The sequence below is a fragment of the Branchiostoma belcheri genome, unplaced genomic scaffold (assembly GCF_001625305.1).
Source record: "Branchiostoma belcheri isolate BF01 breed outbred unplaced genomic scaffold, Haploidv18h27 scaffold2, whole genome shotgun sequence".
Lineage (NCBI taxonomy): Eukaryota > Metazoa > Chordata > Leptocardii > Amphioxiformes > Branchiostomatidae > Branchiostoma > Branchiostoma belcheri.
In genome coordinates, this window is record NW_017803490.1 from 9,859,059 (window position 1) to 9,875,860 (window position 16,802).

A 16,802-nucleotide genomic window follows, 5' to 3' on the forward strand; every position below is an offset into this window, starting at 1 on the left:
CAGTTTGTCCGTCTGGGACAAGGCCCCACTTCTGCATTAGTGTCCTGCACCTTCCTGTGCCTGTTCTTAACCTGTTGAGACATGCCCAAGTTGGCCATGCCTCCTCCGCTCCTGGAGGGAGGGATTCCTTCGGGGTGAAGGTTAACTTATGTGGAGCTTCTTGGAGATGGTGGGACCACATGGCCATCCTCCGTGACTCTGCGCTGCCACTGAGTGACTCAACTGAGTGCAGGAAGCTGTGTCTGGATTTGAGTCTTTTTGGCGCAGGAGCATGTTGGTAGAGTACGTGATGTGGGTCTGTCTCCTGCTTCAGTTTCTCCCGCTGTGCCGCCACCGTTCTTCTTGGGTATTAAGAATATGCTGTAAACTACTATACATTACTACTATACAATACTACTGTAACATACTTTCTTGTTTGTGTCTAGCTTGTGTGGGAGGAGGAGAGAATGAGGCTGGGACTGGAGGAGAAACAGTCCTTTGTGGATCTGGGCTGTGGAAACGGACTGCTGGTCTACATCCTGGCTCAGGAAGGGGTGAGGAAAGGGTCCTAAAGTCTCTTTTTCTCCATGTAAGGCCACACTGACTTAATTTTATGGATGACATCCGCGCGCGCATTGATTTTCGCTTGTTCTCAAAAAAACAAAAAAAGATCACGTCCACTGAGGCTCTGGCCTGGCTCTAGGCCTGAGTAGTCCATAGTAGTTACCGACAATATCGAGCCAGGCACCCAGGCTACCGGAGCTCCACGACTCAAGAACTCAGTATATACGTACAGTGCCGATTCATAAATTCCGCAAAAAGCCAACATGTGCCGGCTTGTCGTATATGTTGCTATGTACTGCTGAGAATTCACAATACTAGCCTTGTATTCCCGTGGTTTAGTAGCATTTTTATTTTTGGCCGGAATTTTTTTTTATTCGCCCGCGCGCACTAGTTTGGGGGTCTTCAGAGGATGTCATCTATAAATTTAAGTCAGTGTGGCCTAACTGCACTTTACCTTTGACCTTGGTTCCTCCCGCAACTACTGTAACCAAGTTACCAACTACTGTAAGTTACCTGAACCAGACAACTTTTACCCGCACCACAGTTTCTTTGTGTTTTACTTCATCAAAATGCAGCAAATTCCTGTTTATACTATAGGATATTTAACCCTTAGCAGTTTGGCCCCAGACTTGTACTGTTCATGGGGTCAGGCAGCAGGGAGAAGGTTAACCACAATCCCGAAGCTAGTTAACCCTCAGCCTGCAAAGGCAGCTTTTGGGCACCAAATGTGTATGGGTTATGGGGTTAGGCAGCAGGGAGAAGGTTAACTTGACCTGAATGTGTTTAGCTTGAAAGTTCATCTGTGTTGGTACAGTTCGTGTAAAACTTAGTCTTCACTTCTGAATGTGTTTTTGTTCCAGCACCCTGGTAAGGGGATAGATGTGAGGAAACGCACAACCTGGGACATCTACGGACCAGACACGGTGCTACAGGTAACTACAGTAACTTACCCGTCACATCACTCGGGAATTGTAAGTAAAACTAGAAAGGTTAAACATTTGCAAAGGAAATACATAATGTTTACTTTCACACTGTCTCACCCAACAATCTAATTCTATTTTTAAAAACTCAAAAACACTCATGGTGACACAGTCCAACTCTGTCCAGTATTCCAAGTGTAACCCAACACCACAGGTTGTCTGACACAGCACCACTTACCATAGTGACAGACGTCTGGTCCAGGCCATTGACCTTATGTGTTTGGAGAAGAAGAAACAGAGCAAAAACAGCATGTTTTCTGGCTGCAAAGGCAAGCATTATTATCAATGTATTAAACCATTGATGAGTTATTGGCCTGACGCCACAAAATTACAAATCAAACAGACACAAAAACTCCTTTATTCCTCCAGTTGATGCACCAAAAATGTATCCTTATGTTACCATTCTTGTTGATGAGTTTAAGTTATTAATGAGTTATTGACATGTTATTGATTAGTTAGTATTATTTGTTGTTCTCTAGGAAGAGCCAATCACCCCATCCGACAGCTGCCTGTTTCCTGACTATGATTGGCTGATTGGTAACCATAGCGATGAGCTGACGCCATGGATACCAGTCATAGCTGCCAGGTGAGACAGTAATGTAGTCATCCATGTTTGTTGCACTACTTGGAGGGTAAAGGTAGTCCCATAGCCTTTTTGAGACTGTAAACTTTCAAACTCTTAATCAAACCACTGCATTGATAGATGGAAAAACTAAAACTCTACAGAGAAGGGACTTTCTTCAACTGTTGGGGCTAAATTATGAGCATTTGGGAGTTGATTCAGAGGCTGAAATTTTGGGTTTTTTTTTTCGCAAATCAGAAAAAAAATTAACCAGGGAACCAACAAATTTAGATGGTGTTGCTAATGTTGAGTTAACCAGACCTGGCCCCCCTCCCTCCCACAGGTCATCCTACACCACACGGTACTTCGTGCTTCCATGCTGCCCGTACGATTTCCACGGCAAGTTCGCCCGGACGCACACGGCCAACAGCCACTACAGGAACTACCTGGACTATGTTCGCTCTGTCGGGGAGGCATGTGGCTTCACTGTGGAGGAGGACAGTCTCAGGATCCCTTCCACCAAGAGGGTTAGTAGCAGTAGTATTAGTAGAACATACATTGTATGTAGTAGTAGTAGCACTAGTAGTAGCAGTAGCTCCTCTGCTCTAGTACTAGCCTGGGTGCCAGACATTTGCCAGGGCCAGTATACAGGCCAGCTCCTCGGCTCCAGGGCTAGCCTGGGTGCCAGACTGTTGCCAGGGCCAGTATACAGGCCAGCTCCTCAGCTCCAGGGCTAGCCTGGGTGCCAGACTGTTGCCAGGGATGCTAGTATACAGGCCAGCTCCTCGGCTCCAGGGCTAGCCTGGGTGCCAGACTGTTGCCAGGGCCAGTATACAGGCCAGCTCCTCAGCTCCAGGGCTAGCCTGGGTGCCAGACTGTTGCCAGGGCCAGTATACAGGCCAGCTCCTCGGCTCCAGGGCTAACCAGGGCTGAGTCTAACTGAAAGTCCTGACAACTTTATGTAAGTTTTAATCTGAGGATTTGTCCTGACAAGTCTGGCTTCTAGGCTACATAATGTCTGTGATGAAGTGATGAACCGTTTCTTTCCTGTTCCAGATCTGCCAGATCGGCAGGACCAGGGTCTACCCTGAAGAGGAGACGCACAAAATCGACAAGCTGATCTCAGAACTCATCAGCAGTCGGCCAAGGGAACAGTCCAAAAACCCTCACAACTCTCAAACAGATATCAGAGGTGCAACAACAGAATGTCTAGTTGGGAATGGAAACGCGTTAAGCGATGATCCCTCTGCAGACGCCAAACTGACCTGCGACCAGGGCAGGTCAGAGGTCGGCGGGCCCACAGGAAGTGGCAGTGCATTGTGGGTGGATGGTTTCCAGCCCAGGTCAAAGGTCGAGTTGGTGAGAAACTGTAACCGTTTGGAGGAAGGTTTGAAGGACAGGATTGTGAACACAGTCGGTCTGGCCTTGCTGAACCAACACCCTGGAAACAACAAACAAATAAACAAACAAGCAACAGGAAACACAGAATTTGCTACATCTGCAGGGAGCACAGAATTTGCCACTGCTCCAGAATCTGCCACATCTGCAGGGAACAGAGAATCTGCCACATCTGCAGGGAACAGAGAATCTGCCACAGGAAACACAGAAGCTGCCACAGGGAACACGGAATCTGCCACATCTGCAGGGAACACAGAATCTGCCACATCTGCAGGGAACACAGAATCTGTCACATCTGCAGGGTACACAGAATCTGCCACATCTGCAGGGAACACAGAATCTGCCACATCTGCAGGGAACACAGAATCTGCCACATCTGCAGGGAACACAGAATCTGCCACATCTGCAGGGAACAGGACCTGGAACAAAGGAGGTAAAATTCAAGGCAAACTAAATCTCAAACTTATAACAAGTGACAAGTGTTTCCCACCAACCTACAATCTACAGGCTTTCAAATCAAACATACACTGCCATCTCTTGACATAGCCATGTTTTCTCTCATCTTTCTAGTTCAATGCCAAGAAGTGGTTGTATAGGCCTTGCATTGAACCACTTCTTTAAAAAGAAGCTCCTTGCACAAGTTCTTATTCTTATTTTTCCTCCAGGCTCGCTACAGATGTCTGAAGTCGTGGCCATGTTCGACAAGGAGACGTTACAGAAACTCAAGTGTGAATGTGGAGGCCTCAAGACACTGCTGAAGAACAAGAACCAAGTCTTTATCTGTGGGTAACTTTCTTAAGTCACATCAGATTATTGTATACTGTTTTCTTTTCAGGTTCTGTCCTGACTTCTGTTGATTGCAAATAGAAAGTATGTTTGTGTGAACTCCTTCTTTTGTCATCCTCAAATAAGGTGAAGCATAGAGAATTGGTAGCTATACAGCTACTTCAGTGTGCTAAAGATTAACCTTCTCCCTGCTGCCTAACTCTGGGTAACCAAACGGCTACTTCAGTGTGCTAAAGGTTAACCTTCTCCCTGCTGCCTAACCCTGTAACCAATAGAGAACTGGTAGACACATGCATGTTGTTCTAGGCATAATTTTGTGCATTATAAACTTCATGTAACAACCTGACAAGCCTGTTTGTACTTATTTTGCTGCAGTAAGAGGTGACAGTGTCAGGCTACGTGATTGGTCGCTGGAGGAGGCAGGAGCCCACAAATCTGCCGGCTCCACCAATAGGAGGAGAGGTAAGAAGAAGAAGAAGACGGACAGGGATCTGCGTGTGAAGACCAGTCTGTGCTGGTTTTATCTGCACCATCCCGACGGCTGCCCAAGACTGGCGCAGAACTGTTACTATGCACACGGACAGGCAGAACTCAGGAACAAAATAGGGAAATAATCAATCATGAAAGTTCACCTGTGTTGGTAGTTACATGTTTAAAGTTAAAACTTTAGATCCAACACAAATTCTCTCACCTAGAGCTTTTGACCAGTTACTCTAGTCTTCCTCAGTAGACTGATCCAGTGAAGCTTGTCACATGGCTTCTTTGAAGTGTGACGTGGAAAATCCCCTAGTTCTTTTCGACAAGCACCATGAACAGGAACAAAATAGGGAAGTAGTTAAGACATACCGGTGCAACAGCTCAATTGGTAGTCTTAAGAGTGCTCGCTTTGTAACCGGGAGGTCGTGAGTTCAAACCCTGGCCAGGTCATACCAAAGACTTTAAAATTGGTACACACTTCTTTCTTTCTCTGCTTAGCACTCAGCACATATGAGAAAGAGTGTGGGAAGGTCAAACACACAGCACTACCAGTGGACTAGCCCCCTGCTGTAGTGCCCTGCACAACTGTGTGTCGACCAAGGGCTACGGAAATGGACATGGGCACCAAACCCTAGTATATTCTCTGCATAGGGCACGGAAAACCTTTTTAGGGCTGAACCAGTACTGGTTTGAAGCGGAACAACATTGGGGAGCCAAATTGATGCAAAAACCGGATCATCGGACCTAATGTACATTTCTGTAGATTGTAAAACACATCTTAAGATAATCTGGCCATGGCAGGTAAAGAAGATAACCCTGAATCAAACTTGATTGGCCTTAATCCATGTTTGTCTTTTTCTGTTACTGTGTTCAGCTTTAATATTGGTACTTACAGTATGGTACTTTTTAGTAGCATAAAAAGTCCTGATAACATCATCATTACATAAGAGAAGAATCATTACATAATAAAAGTGCAAATTGATGGTAATTTTTTAGAATCGAGTTCTGTGAAATTTAAAGACTAGTCTTCTCTGACAAGCACAGTTTGTGACTGCGACACAAACAACATGTTACGGAAGTAACCTTTACCTGGCCGGTACAGTCATGATATATAATTATCGCCTGCAGGCAATAGTAACACAATAGGAGTGTCCTTGCACAGTGTAATCTCACATCTAAACTCGTTATACCTGGTCCAACCACTACCACTACTGCGCAACACGGAAGAACAGTTTAAGATGGACTCCCGACATTTAATGAAGTTTTGAGACTAACGAGCCAAGATCTGCCACCATCCACACTTTGGTGAGTCTTCGTAAAGTTTTTCAACTATCCTACATGATCATTGGCGTGTCTTTGGTTCATTTTACAGGGGAAAAAGTTGTTAACAATTGGCAGGACAAGATTTGATTCCTACGTCACACCAAAATGGCGGCCAAGGGGCGTTCACTACATTCTTATTCATTTACAATGTGGACAGATTGTGGAGATTGCAAAACTTTGCTGGATTGTTTTTAAAGTTGCTGTGTACTATACTACTGCAAATTCACAAGACCAGCTTTGTATTCCTCAGTGGTTTAGCTGCATTCTTTTTGGGCTGGATTTTTTTTATTCGCCTGTGAGCACTACTTTGGGGGTCTTCAGAGGCTGTCATCCATGAAATTAAGACAGTGTGGCCTATTTGATGAATCTTGGATACACAAAGTAATATTGTTTTCTCTGTGGGCGCTCCAGCCGTTCCTCACAGTGGGTGAAGTGATCTGCACTGCCCTTAAACATTCAACAGGAACTACATAACAGATAAGGTTGGTGAATGATATCGACTATCAAGGATCAAAAATAGTTTGTATGAATAGTTACCATCAATCGGACCAGTTAGTGACAGTTTAACATTTTAGAGCTGTTCTGATAACATTGTATCTTGATACATGTTCAACTCAGCATTTTTAAAAAGCTCAAAGGACAAGTTTTGTAATCGAGTTCTGTGAAATTCAAAGACCAGGTTTCTCTCACAAGCACAGTTTGTTCATAACTGCGACACAAACAACATGATACAAGCGTACCTTTACCTGGCTGGTACAGTAATTATACATAATTATCACCTGTGGGCATGAAGGACATTAGGCAGCGTGAGCTCACATCTGACCTTAGATGCACCTTCTTGAGGGCCTGCATGGGGGGACCCGACAACGCTCTACGCTAAATTTTGAAAGCTGGTTACGTATTACGCTGGATTCAAGATGCCTCAATACGCTTTACGATAAATTCCGGATAGCTACAACACATTACGTAAAATAAAACGGCGGATTACGCTCTATGCAAAATGCGCCAAGTACGCTCTACGTTGAAGTAGAGCGGTCCGTCTATGCTCTACATAGAATTAAAATGGCCGATAATGCTCTATGGAAAAGGGGTTGCGGGCCCCCATTCTTCAACCATTTATATCAGAACAGACCATATATGAAGGATGTCCCAAGGCAAGGCGACCTCACATGTGACATGTTAGACTCCTGCAGTCAAATATCAGGCCAAATCAATTTCTTTCCTTGGTTCATGGACATTTTAGTAAAATGCTTTCGAGAGAGTCTTTCTAGCCTCGTTACCAGCCTCCACAGGTCTGCTTAGGATTGCTTTACTGGTAGTAGACTCACAACACCGTAGAGGAGCCTACGATGGTCTGGCTGCCAGGCTAACAGTATTACATCAGCAACTTGCATCAGTATTGGTGTAAAATTCTAAAGCATCTACAGGTAAACCCTCAGGGCAACAAGGTATCAAGGACAGGTGTGTTTTTCTCACCGTATCGGGTAATAACACCTGAGTTATAGCAGTAACCGAAATGAACCTTTTTCAGTGTAAAAAGGGTCCTGTTTAGAATCAAGTTTCGTGAAATTCAAACGTCAGCTCTACTTGTCATAGAAAGTTTGTTTCTGAGTTAATAACTGCAATACAAACGTTAAAACTGTAACCTTTTAGTCCTGTTAATGATGTCAAGGATGGATGCTCATTACTGTTGGCAGGCAGGTTACTGTTTTGTCAAGTTCAAAAATAGGCCTTGTGGGGGTTTCTACGTCACCGCAGTAGACCGTTTGTGTGTGGGTTTTTTTTTTGTAAACAGGATAATTCAAGTTTCTGTTGATAGATGATGATTAAATTTAGCAAGAAGGTCGAGTTCAGAAATGGGCTTATGGCAGGTTTCTACGTCACTGCAGTGTACTTTTTGTGGTTGTTGGTATGTTTCTTAGCATTATAACTGGAGATGCTGTGAAAGGATGTTTTAATAGGCAAGACCAAGATCATGTTTGGGCCTTCCTGCATTACTGCAGTGGACCTTTTGTGTTTTTTGGTTTGTTGATAGTGTTTGGTGTGTCTGTAAACTCATGACAATGTCCCGACTTGAAGATCTTTATCTCTGGTAATTATCATCTCGAATGTATCTAATGTTGATGCATGGACTCAACTATTTTACAATATGATAACTCATTAATAATTGGAGATCTGTATTCATAATATGTATTTTATGACAATGCTAATCATTATCTTGAATGTATCATAATTATTACAATCTTGATGCATTGACTCAGCTATTGTACGTGTGATGGAGTACATAGGATAGTTTTCAGTAAGCCCATAAGGCAGAGCGTGGGTGCTGGGGTGAGTCAGTCAGGGGTCCAGGCTGGAGAGAGAGAGGTCCGGTGGCCTGTACTAGGGCAGAAGTCTGGCATAAAACGGAGTTCCTTGAGATCAACCCCGGCTCATTTCGTGACAGTACGATACAACAACTCAGAAATAAGCGGAGATATTTTTTAAATGTTTGTTTTTATTGTATTTACCAAAGTATTGTATTCTAACAAACTTTTATCCCAATAATTCCTTTTAGATTTCTGTAACTATTGTTTTTTTTCTCCTCTTTTTCCACCTATTTGTTTTTCTACTGAGTTGATTATGCTGCCCACCACCTTTGTTAAATTATTCCCAAGTTTGGCCGGAATGTATTATTATTTTCTTTTATGTTTTATTTGAATTGAATCTCTGTGCAATGCGCACTATTACCTATTATTTATTGACCATTTGTTACTTTTCATTTGATTTCACTCTCTGCGCTTGTATGTATTATGATGTCTCCTTTGTTGATGTCTTATAAGCCCATATGGGCTGGGCGGTGCTTAGTTGCAAGACACGATAATAAATCATTCATTCGTTCATTCCTTTTAATTCTCTCGCTCATATTTTGCAGGCCTCGTGTCCAGGACTTGTCCTGTGAATCAGCAACAAACAGAGGCTTTAGGATCACTTTTTAGGTTGGTGCAAGTCTCAGCTCTCCCTCATTCATTTATTTCGTTAACTTTCTTTCACAGAAGCGGGTCTGTTTGTTAAGTTATATCTTTTTCTGTTTGATAAAAGACATGCATCTTGTTTTGTGCAGTGGAGAAAAACAGCCTCCAACATGCAGGTGAGGAGGATGCTGGTTCTGCTGCTGATCATCCTGAAGGAAGCTGGCCCGACCGCAGCCCACAGCTGCCGCTGTTCATCATCAAGCTGTTCCTGCGGCAGGAGAGGCCTCAGCAGTGTTCCTCAGGACCTGCCGACAACCATCACTACCCTGTACCTTTGGGTCAATGAAATCACAACCTTAAGTCAGTCTGATTTCTCAAGGTATGGGAGCCTGCGAACATTACACCTTTATAGTAATCAGATCTCTACTATCAATCATGGAACATTTGTGGGACTTAGTAATCTGAAAAGGTTGTATCTTAGTGTTAATCAGTTGGCAAATCTCACAGCTGACATGTTTGATGGCCTTGGTAACCTGGAGGTGTTGCAGCTCGACAATAATCAGTTGACGAGTCTTCCATCTGACATATTTGAGGGCCTTGGTAACTTGCGGGGTTTGCGTCTTGATCAGAATCAGTTGTCAAGCCTTCCGACTGGCATATTTGCGGGACTTGGTAACCTGGAGGAATTGCGGCTTTCTCACTTGACCAGTCTTGCAGCTGACACATTTGAGGGCCTTGGTAACTTGCTGACTTTGGTACTTAATCAGATTCAGTTGTCCAAACTACCAGCTGGCATATTTGAGGGTCTTGGCAATCTGTGGCAGTTGGATCTTAGTCAGAATCCCTTGACAAATCTCACAGCTGACACTGACATATTTGAGGGGCTTGGTAATCTGACAACCTTGTATCTTTCCTATAATCAGTTGACCAGTCTTCCAGTTGGAATATTTGAGGGGCTTGGTAATCTGCAGACATTGATTCTCAGTCAGAATCAGTTGACCAGTCTTCCAGCTGGTATATTTGAGGGGCTTGGTAATCTGCAGATATTGTTTCTCAGTCAGAATCAGTTGACCAATCTTCCAATTCGAATATTTGAGGGACTTGGTAATCTGGTAGACTTGAATCTCAGTCACAATCGGTTGACCAGTCTTCCAGCTGCCATATTTGATGGCCTTGATCACCTGTTGCTGCTGCACCTTGATCACAATCAGCTGACCAGCCTGTCTGCTGACATATTCCCAGTACTGGCCTCTGTTTTAATTTGGGTTCAAATTCGTAACAACCCCTTGCAATGTGACTGCAAAATGCGTCCCTTTAAGCTATTGATGACAGGGGAACATTATTTTGAATCCGGTATCTACTGTGCCGGACCCGCTAACCTTGCAGGGAAAAACTTGCTTTTTGGGGTAAATCCTGAAGATATGATCTGTAATGAGACCACAACTGCTCCCTCCACTGTAAGGACCTTATCTCTGGCAGCACCAACTTCTACCACCCAACCTGCACCAACCTCTACCCCTCAACCTGCACCAACCTCTACCCCCCAACCTACACCAGCTTCTACCCCCAAACCTGTAGCAAGTTGCAGCACCTTTTGGAAGAAGTGCGTCACCAGAAAGTTTTGGAGAAGGGCTTCCTGTAGTGGCAAGTTTTGCAGTAAATGCCGCAGGAAGTTTCGTAAGATTTGTACGGATCGCAGCACGCGTTGGACCACATGTCTCCGCGCATTTACAAAAAGGTGCTCCTAAAGGCATACCTTAAAACAATGCGCTACAAGGTTTAATACAGGTGTCACAACACAAAGAAATAACTCACCATTAGGTTATCCATTTCAACCAACTTTCTCACTAGTTGAGAAAGTTAGTCCACCAGAGTCCCACAAATGAAAATATTTGAAGATATTCTTAAAGATGCTGCAACAGTTGCACCTGTTATTGAATCCGTAGGGAAAGGGTGGTACACAGTCCCACAAATATGATGATTATCATGTATGAAAATGACAATGTTTGGCTGCTTGCAAAATGTAGTTCTTAGTCCTTAAAAAACTGTAAAGAAAGGGAACACTCATTGTCATGTACATCATAATAAGGTGGTATCAGGAAGAGCACTGAAATGGCTGAATATTGATGAAAAATGTCCCTCGAGTATGAATATCACTGTAAAACACTTATTTTTATGTACATCCTACTGAGAAGGTATCAGAACTTAGAAACTGAAATGTCAATATCAAAGTAAAATGCAGAAAGTAGTATACAGGATGTTCCTGTACATCACTGATGTAGTTAATTGTTGGTCACAAAAATGTATTTTCTTCCATCTCACACAACTACAGATGATCAGGGGTAACCAATGATTGTTATACTAAAATTCTTCTTACGTCGATGAAAGTAAGACATCTAGGTAATACGATACACCAAAAAGCAGTTACTCAAGCAACTGGATTTGGTTTTGGATGGATTCCAAAATCATCCAAAATCATATCCAGTTGCTTGAGTAACTGCTTTTTGGCGTAAAATTCTTCTTACTTATGTCATTAAGAACTGTTTTTAGTTAGTATTATCATTATCATTTAATGCCAATAATATACCTAATCATCAATAAGCATGTAACATATCTTCATTCATGGTGAAAGGTGTAATTGGTTCATTGCTTTTTATATTCGACTTGTAGTAGTTGTATTTTGTTACAAATTTACTAACTACTCTAATCATATCTTAATTATTCAATCAATTATTACAATTATAGTGATGTAGATCTAGATTCTTTAGGTCACTTTAAGTCAAAGTATATTTCATTGTCATTTAGGATGATGAAAACTAACATATTTAGTGATTAACATACAGAATAGATAATCATTGATATTTACTGACGTGATGAGAGGATGTATCTCTTAACATTTGATATTATAACTTTTATTATAGCATTTAGCTTTATTGTACACCAGGAACAAGTGTTACATTTTACCCCCAAAATACCCCCTCTTTTCAGACATAACCAGCAGCAGTGATGTTCTGATGAGTAGCCCCAAATTTCAACCATTCTTACAGAATCCTAAGTAATGTACCAATTTATAAAATCTTCATTTTGCTGCTAGTAAATTTTGAAAATTTTTGCCACAACATTAATGGTAATAGTTGGATCCTCTTTTAATGTTTTGAGGAGAACATGGGGGATTATTATCATATATGTAGTTACAAGATGACAAAAAAGGAAAAAAGTTGAACTTTCTTTTCTTTGTGATTTCTAGATCTGTAATTGCAATGAAAGTTGGAAAGAATTGGAAAATTTCATATACATGAATGTTCACTGTTAGAGAATAACACTTGTTTCTGTATTATTGCTTTGAAGCTTCATACTTCAAATGTACAATTTTAGGGTGAAAAAACTTGGTTTACTAAAAGTTTTACATAAGTACAAAACATCTACGTTTTCTTGCCCCAAAGTTGTACACAGGAGCTCAACTTTCTGCAGATTTAGTACTATTCACAGCTACATTTGTTGTTGAAAAGATGGGCTGAATAAAATTTCAAGGGAACTACAAGTCTGTGACTCCAGCGTTGTTACTAAAGGATGATTTTGGTGCAGGTTTAATTACAACTAACTTAAAGATTGAAGAAAACCCACAAAGACAGACACATCAAATCTTTTAGCTGTATTTCCCACATACAGATCATCATTGACATATGTACTAACATATTAGCTATCTGCCCTGAGATTTGTTGGTTATTTTCATAGTTAAAATCTAAAGGTTCCAATAGAGAATCGGTAGCTATTTCATTGTGACACAGGTTAAAAATCTGACAGCACATCGAGTTGGTGTCGGCCTCACGTACAAATGTAAGGCCGAGTTGAGCCTTCCACGTGTCCAACATCTTTTTTGCCCTGCGGTGGCATAGTTACTTCCGCATTTGTTGCGTTTCGCTGCAGTGTGATGCACTGCCCGAGAAATACCCCCAAATAGTAACATCCGTGTCCATAATATCGCCACCTTGAGAAACAGTGTGCTTTAAGATATCTTTACTGCAACATACTTTTGATGTGTACTCCTTCACACCTCAAATGTACATACCTAGGGTATGTTGCAGTAAAAATATCTTTAAGCACACTTTTTCTCAAGGTGGCGATATTATGGACCCTGGTGATATTATGGACACAGATGTTACATATACATGAGTTCTATATAAATGGTGAATGTATGTGCAAAACAACAATTGTTGGGCTCCGCAGGACAAGGGTTAAAAGGGGGCCCGCAAGCTCTTTTCCGTAGAGCGTTTTAATTCTACGTAATGCGTTGTAGTCACTTGGAATTTATCGTAAAGCGTAATCAAGAGGTTTCCGAATTCAACGTACAGCGTTGTCGTGACCCCCCCATGCAGGCCCTCTTAAAAATCTGACAGCAAATCGTGTTTGTGTCGGCCTCACGTGAGGCCGAGCTGAGTTTTCCACGTGTCCAGCTGCTGCAGAGTGATGTTGTTCCCCCCACAGACCACCACCACCACCGACGCGATGCCCCCTGGCAGTCGGCCCTGGTCCTGCAGTCTGGAGATCACCCGGCTGTACACGGCTGCCAGGGCTGCACCACACGCCGGCTCCACTAGGAGGCGCTCATCGTCTAGGGACAAATGGTTCAACATAAAAGTTCAACCCAAAGAATCACGGAAATTTTGAGAGAGAGAGAGAATGGTTTATTCGCAACATTTAAAAATATACTTAGATAGTTCACAGCTGTCACACATAGGCAGCATAGTTAACATAACATAGAAGCAATCATTCATACATTACAAACAATAAAACCATCTTAAATATGAGCTAAAAACTGTAAAAGTTATCTATTTATTAAACTCTTATTAAAAACTAGAGGTCGGAGATCTCATGTCTTCGTCAGAGGTACATCGTTCTAGAGAAATTAACATGCGTATTCTTCACTCTTTTTAATAATCAATTTGGTCTAAAGAACAAAAGAATCTCTGTACTATTTTTATGGTACAGAACACCCTGAACGCCGCAGATTATACAGATGCGTCGTCACCCGTGTTAGCCCCCCCCCCTACGTTATTTGAGTTTGGACTGTTACTGGAAAAAAAACGTTCAAGAAATTCTTACTGTGTTGAAAGTGTCACGACAGCGTCGCAAAATATAATAAGAGAAGATGTTATAAAGGAAAGAATCAGAACAGGGTGACTACTGCTGTTTTGTTAATTTGCCTTTATGACAAATAGAAGACTTGTTTCTTGTGTTCTTTGTGTCCTAACATTTGTACTTCTACAGTTAGTATATTCCAAATCTAGGCATCTCGTTTTTCGGCCCTTCGTGTTTTTATTGCGCGCTTGCCTTAAATTTAAGGTAATTAGATTTAAGGTCTCCAGTGGACGTCATCCATTATAAGCAATTACTTGGTGTGGCCGTAGAAAATAACCTGACATATGTCCAACCTATCCTCCCCCTGCTGAAGTTATAGTACAATCCCTCAATGTAACGTCATTTGATCCCATCCCATTATGGGGTTCCCCCGCTATATCCAGCTGTCGGCTGTCTCCAAGCAGATGTAGGTGGTTTCTAAACACAAAAGGTCCTATTACGGGGACATAACGACCTCCACGACTCTCATCTTTGAACTCAATCTTGGAGACCACGACAGTAATAAGCCTATCAAATTTCATTAACTTCCATCCACACATACAAAAGTTATCCTGCTCACAAGAAAAATTAACAAAATGCCCCCTGTAGTCACAACGAAACCCCCCACGAAGCTCAGTAACAAACTTAACCTTGGTCCCGACAATAGTAAGCACCACACCAAGAATTATAATCAACATTTTACAAATACTTGAGTTATCTTGCTAACAAGCCACAAACACAAAAGGTGCACTAACGTGGCGCACGGACCCCCCACGAAGCCAAAACTTGTACTTGACTTCGGCCTTAACAGCGGTAATATGCCTGCCAAAAATCATGGACGTCGAATCATGCCTTCTAGAGTTATATCGCAAAATCCGCAGTTCCCCACACTCCGGCGAGACAATTTCATAGTCCTTCTGACGAAGACAATTATTTTATTTAAATTTTGTACATCATAATGCATTTTACCAACTCTGAACTTTCATGCTAATAAAAGTTCAAGTTGAACATAATTATTCAACCTAAAGAAAATAAATGGTGTACTTAAATCAGATATTCGAAAAAATGACACAAAAAGCGTTCAGCAAAGGCCCCATAGCTCCCATACTGACCTAGGAATTTTGCACAAGCTTCTACAGCCTCCTCATCAGTCACCACAACAGAGTGTATGGGGTGCTGCTTGCTGAGGTTAAAAGCCTCCTGTGCAACAGTTTTGGCTCCCAGGCACTTCGCAACACTAGCAAATTAAAGAAATGTGACAGTGTAGCAAATTGGAGAAATGTGACACTGTAGCAAATTGGAGAAATGTGACAGTGTAGCAAATTGGAGAAATGTGACACTGTAGCAAATTGGAGAAATGTGACACTGTAGCAAATTGGAGAAATGTGATACTGTAGCAAATTGGAGAAATGTGACACTGTAGCAAATTGGAGAAATGTGACAGTGTAGCAAATTGGAGAAATGTGACACTGTAGCAAATTGGAGAAATGTGACACTGTAGCAAATTGGAGAAATGTGACACTGTAGCAAATTGGAGAAATGTGACACTGTAGCAAATTGGAGAAATGTGACACTGTAGCAGACAGTAATCTACAGGGAGATCTTCAAGTAGCAAAATCGTAACCAATACACCAGGCTTTTTACTTAGGCCTTGGAAAAAATCTTAAGTTTCCTGTTTCCCGACTGACCCTAGAAAAAACTGCTGACCTTTTAACCTTTTTTTTGGGTGGACCTCTGCAAGGGACATAAACTTTTCAAGTTGATCGACCTTTTCTAGCTCCATGATCTGACACCTGAGTGATGAAACATTTGGTTTTCCAACATTGAAGTTCTCATGCAAGGTTTACTTTGTTAAACTATATTTTTGTATAAATTGGATCACTAAAGATCGCCAAAGTCTAAAAGAGAAAAAAAAGATAATCCCTTACCTACCAACCCTGATTTTTTTTCAGTACTGAAACAGGAAACACAACATTTTTCCCTAGGCCTACGGCCACACCAATTTAATTTATGGTTAACGGATTCGCCCGGTTCATTTTTTTCTGATTTGCAAATAAAAATAAATTCAGAATCAACTGCAAAATGCTCATATTTTGCCCTGAACAGATCTTTTCTTCCTAGTTGTTACAGTTATTCCATCTTTCAATGCAGTGGTATCATTAAAAGTACAAAATTCATTGTTTAAATTTTGAACCAGTCTGGTATGTTGACTTCATGGCTCCTATCCTACCATTTTGGGCCATAATAGGATGCCTAGGCCTGTTCTTTTTTTTTTTTTCGCCCGCCCGCTCCATTATTTTTCTAGAAAAATCCGTTAACCAAGAAATTAAATTGGTGTGGCCTAAGCATGAAAACAGCCGGTCTACTGACCTCGTGATGTCAGGAATGGTCACCAGTTTCCCAGCAGTCACTGCTGCGTTGAAGCTGTCCGCACCTTGGGTTTCCATGGCGACCACCGGGACGTCCGTCCAGCCGACCTTGCGGAGTCCCGCCACGACCCCGCACAGCAGCCCCCCTCCCCCCACAGACAGTATGATAGCTCCAGGCTTGTCCTGTAGAGTTCCAGCCAACTCCTGCACCAGGCTGGCATGGCCTTCCCTGCAACAACAACACACAGTCATGTCTGTGTACTCATACCCCCCACACACAGAGTAACCCCCC

At 42.2% G+C, this 16,802-nt stretch overlaps 3 protein-coding genes across 4 annotated transcripts in view; 2 read left to right on the forward strand and 1 right to left on the reverse strand.

The window, feature by feature from the left end:
* The window catches only part of LOC109468935 (probable tRNA (uracil-O(2)-)-methyltransferase), a 10,011-nt gene extending 4,316 nt beyond the window's left edge, over window positions 1-5,695 (forward strand). Inside the window, exons 7-10 of the mRNA XM_019767315.1 lie at window positions 426-533; window positions 1,404-1,475; window positions 4,160-4,265; window positions 4,645-5,695. Coding sequence (XP_019622874.1) covers window positions 426-533; window positions 1,404-1,475; window positions 4,160-4,265; window positions 4,645-4,883 — 525 coding nt within the window. The 3' untranslated portion in view covers window positions 4,884-5,695. The remainder of the gene's footprint in view (window positions 1-425; window positions 534-1,403; window positions 1,476-4,159; window positions 4,266-4,644) is intronic.
* Window positions 5,696-5,955: 260 nt separating this feature from the next.
* On the forward strand, window positions 5,956-10,665 carry LOC109468539 (insulin-like growth factor-binding protein complex acid labile subunit). Its single transcript, XM_019766782.1, has 4 exons — window positions 5,956-6,051; window positions 8,984-9,047; window positions 9,173-10,429; window positions 10,486-10,665. Exons 3-4 carry the CDS (start codon window positions 9,194-9,196, stop codon window positions 10,663-10,665), a joined length of 1,416 nt encoding a protein of 471 aa, XP_019622341.1. The 5' UTR covers window positions 5,956-6,051; window positions 8,984-9,047; window positions 9,173-9,193.
* A 2,532-nt stretch (window positions 10,666-13,197) lies between these two features.
* The window catches only part of LOC109468864 (L-serine dehydratase/L-threonine deaminase-like), a 7,960-nt gene continuing 4,355 nt past the window's right edge, over window positions 13,198-16,802 (reverse strand). For both annotated transcript variants that reach the window (XM_019767233.1, XM_019767232.1), the window contains exons 6-9: window positions 16,512-16,739; window positions 15,254-15,378; window positions 13,412-13,635; window positions 13,198-13,264 (exon numbers count right to left, since the gene is read on the reverse strand). In XM_019767233.1, the coding sequence (XP_019622792.1) occupies window positions 13,442-13,635; window positions 15,254-15,378; window positions 16,512-16,739 (547 nt within the window). In that variant the 3' untranslated portion in view covers window positions 13,198-13,264; window positions 13,412-13,441. The remainder of the gene's footprint in view (window positions 13,265-13,411; window positions 13,636-15,253; window positions 15,379-16,511; window positions 16,740-16,802) is intronic.

Excerpts from the sequence above, each read along its gene's own strand:
- LOC109468539 (XM_019766782.1), top strand. The coding sequence starts at position 9,194 with ATGCAGGTGAGGAGGATGCTGGTTCTGCTGCTGATCATCCTGAAGGAA. Across the intron at positions 10,430-10,485 it reads GGAAAAACTTGCTTTTTGGG|GACCTTATCTCTGGCAGCAC; the intron begins GTAAATCCTGAA and ends CTCCACTGTAAG.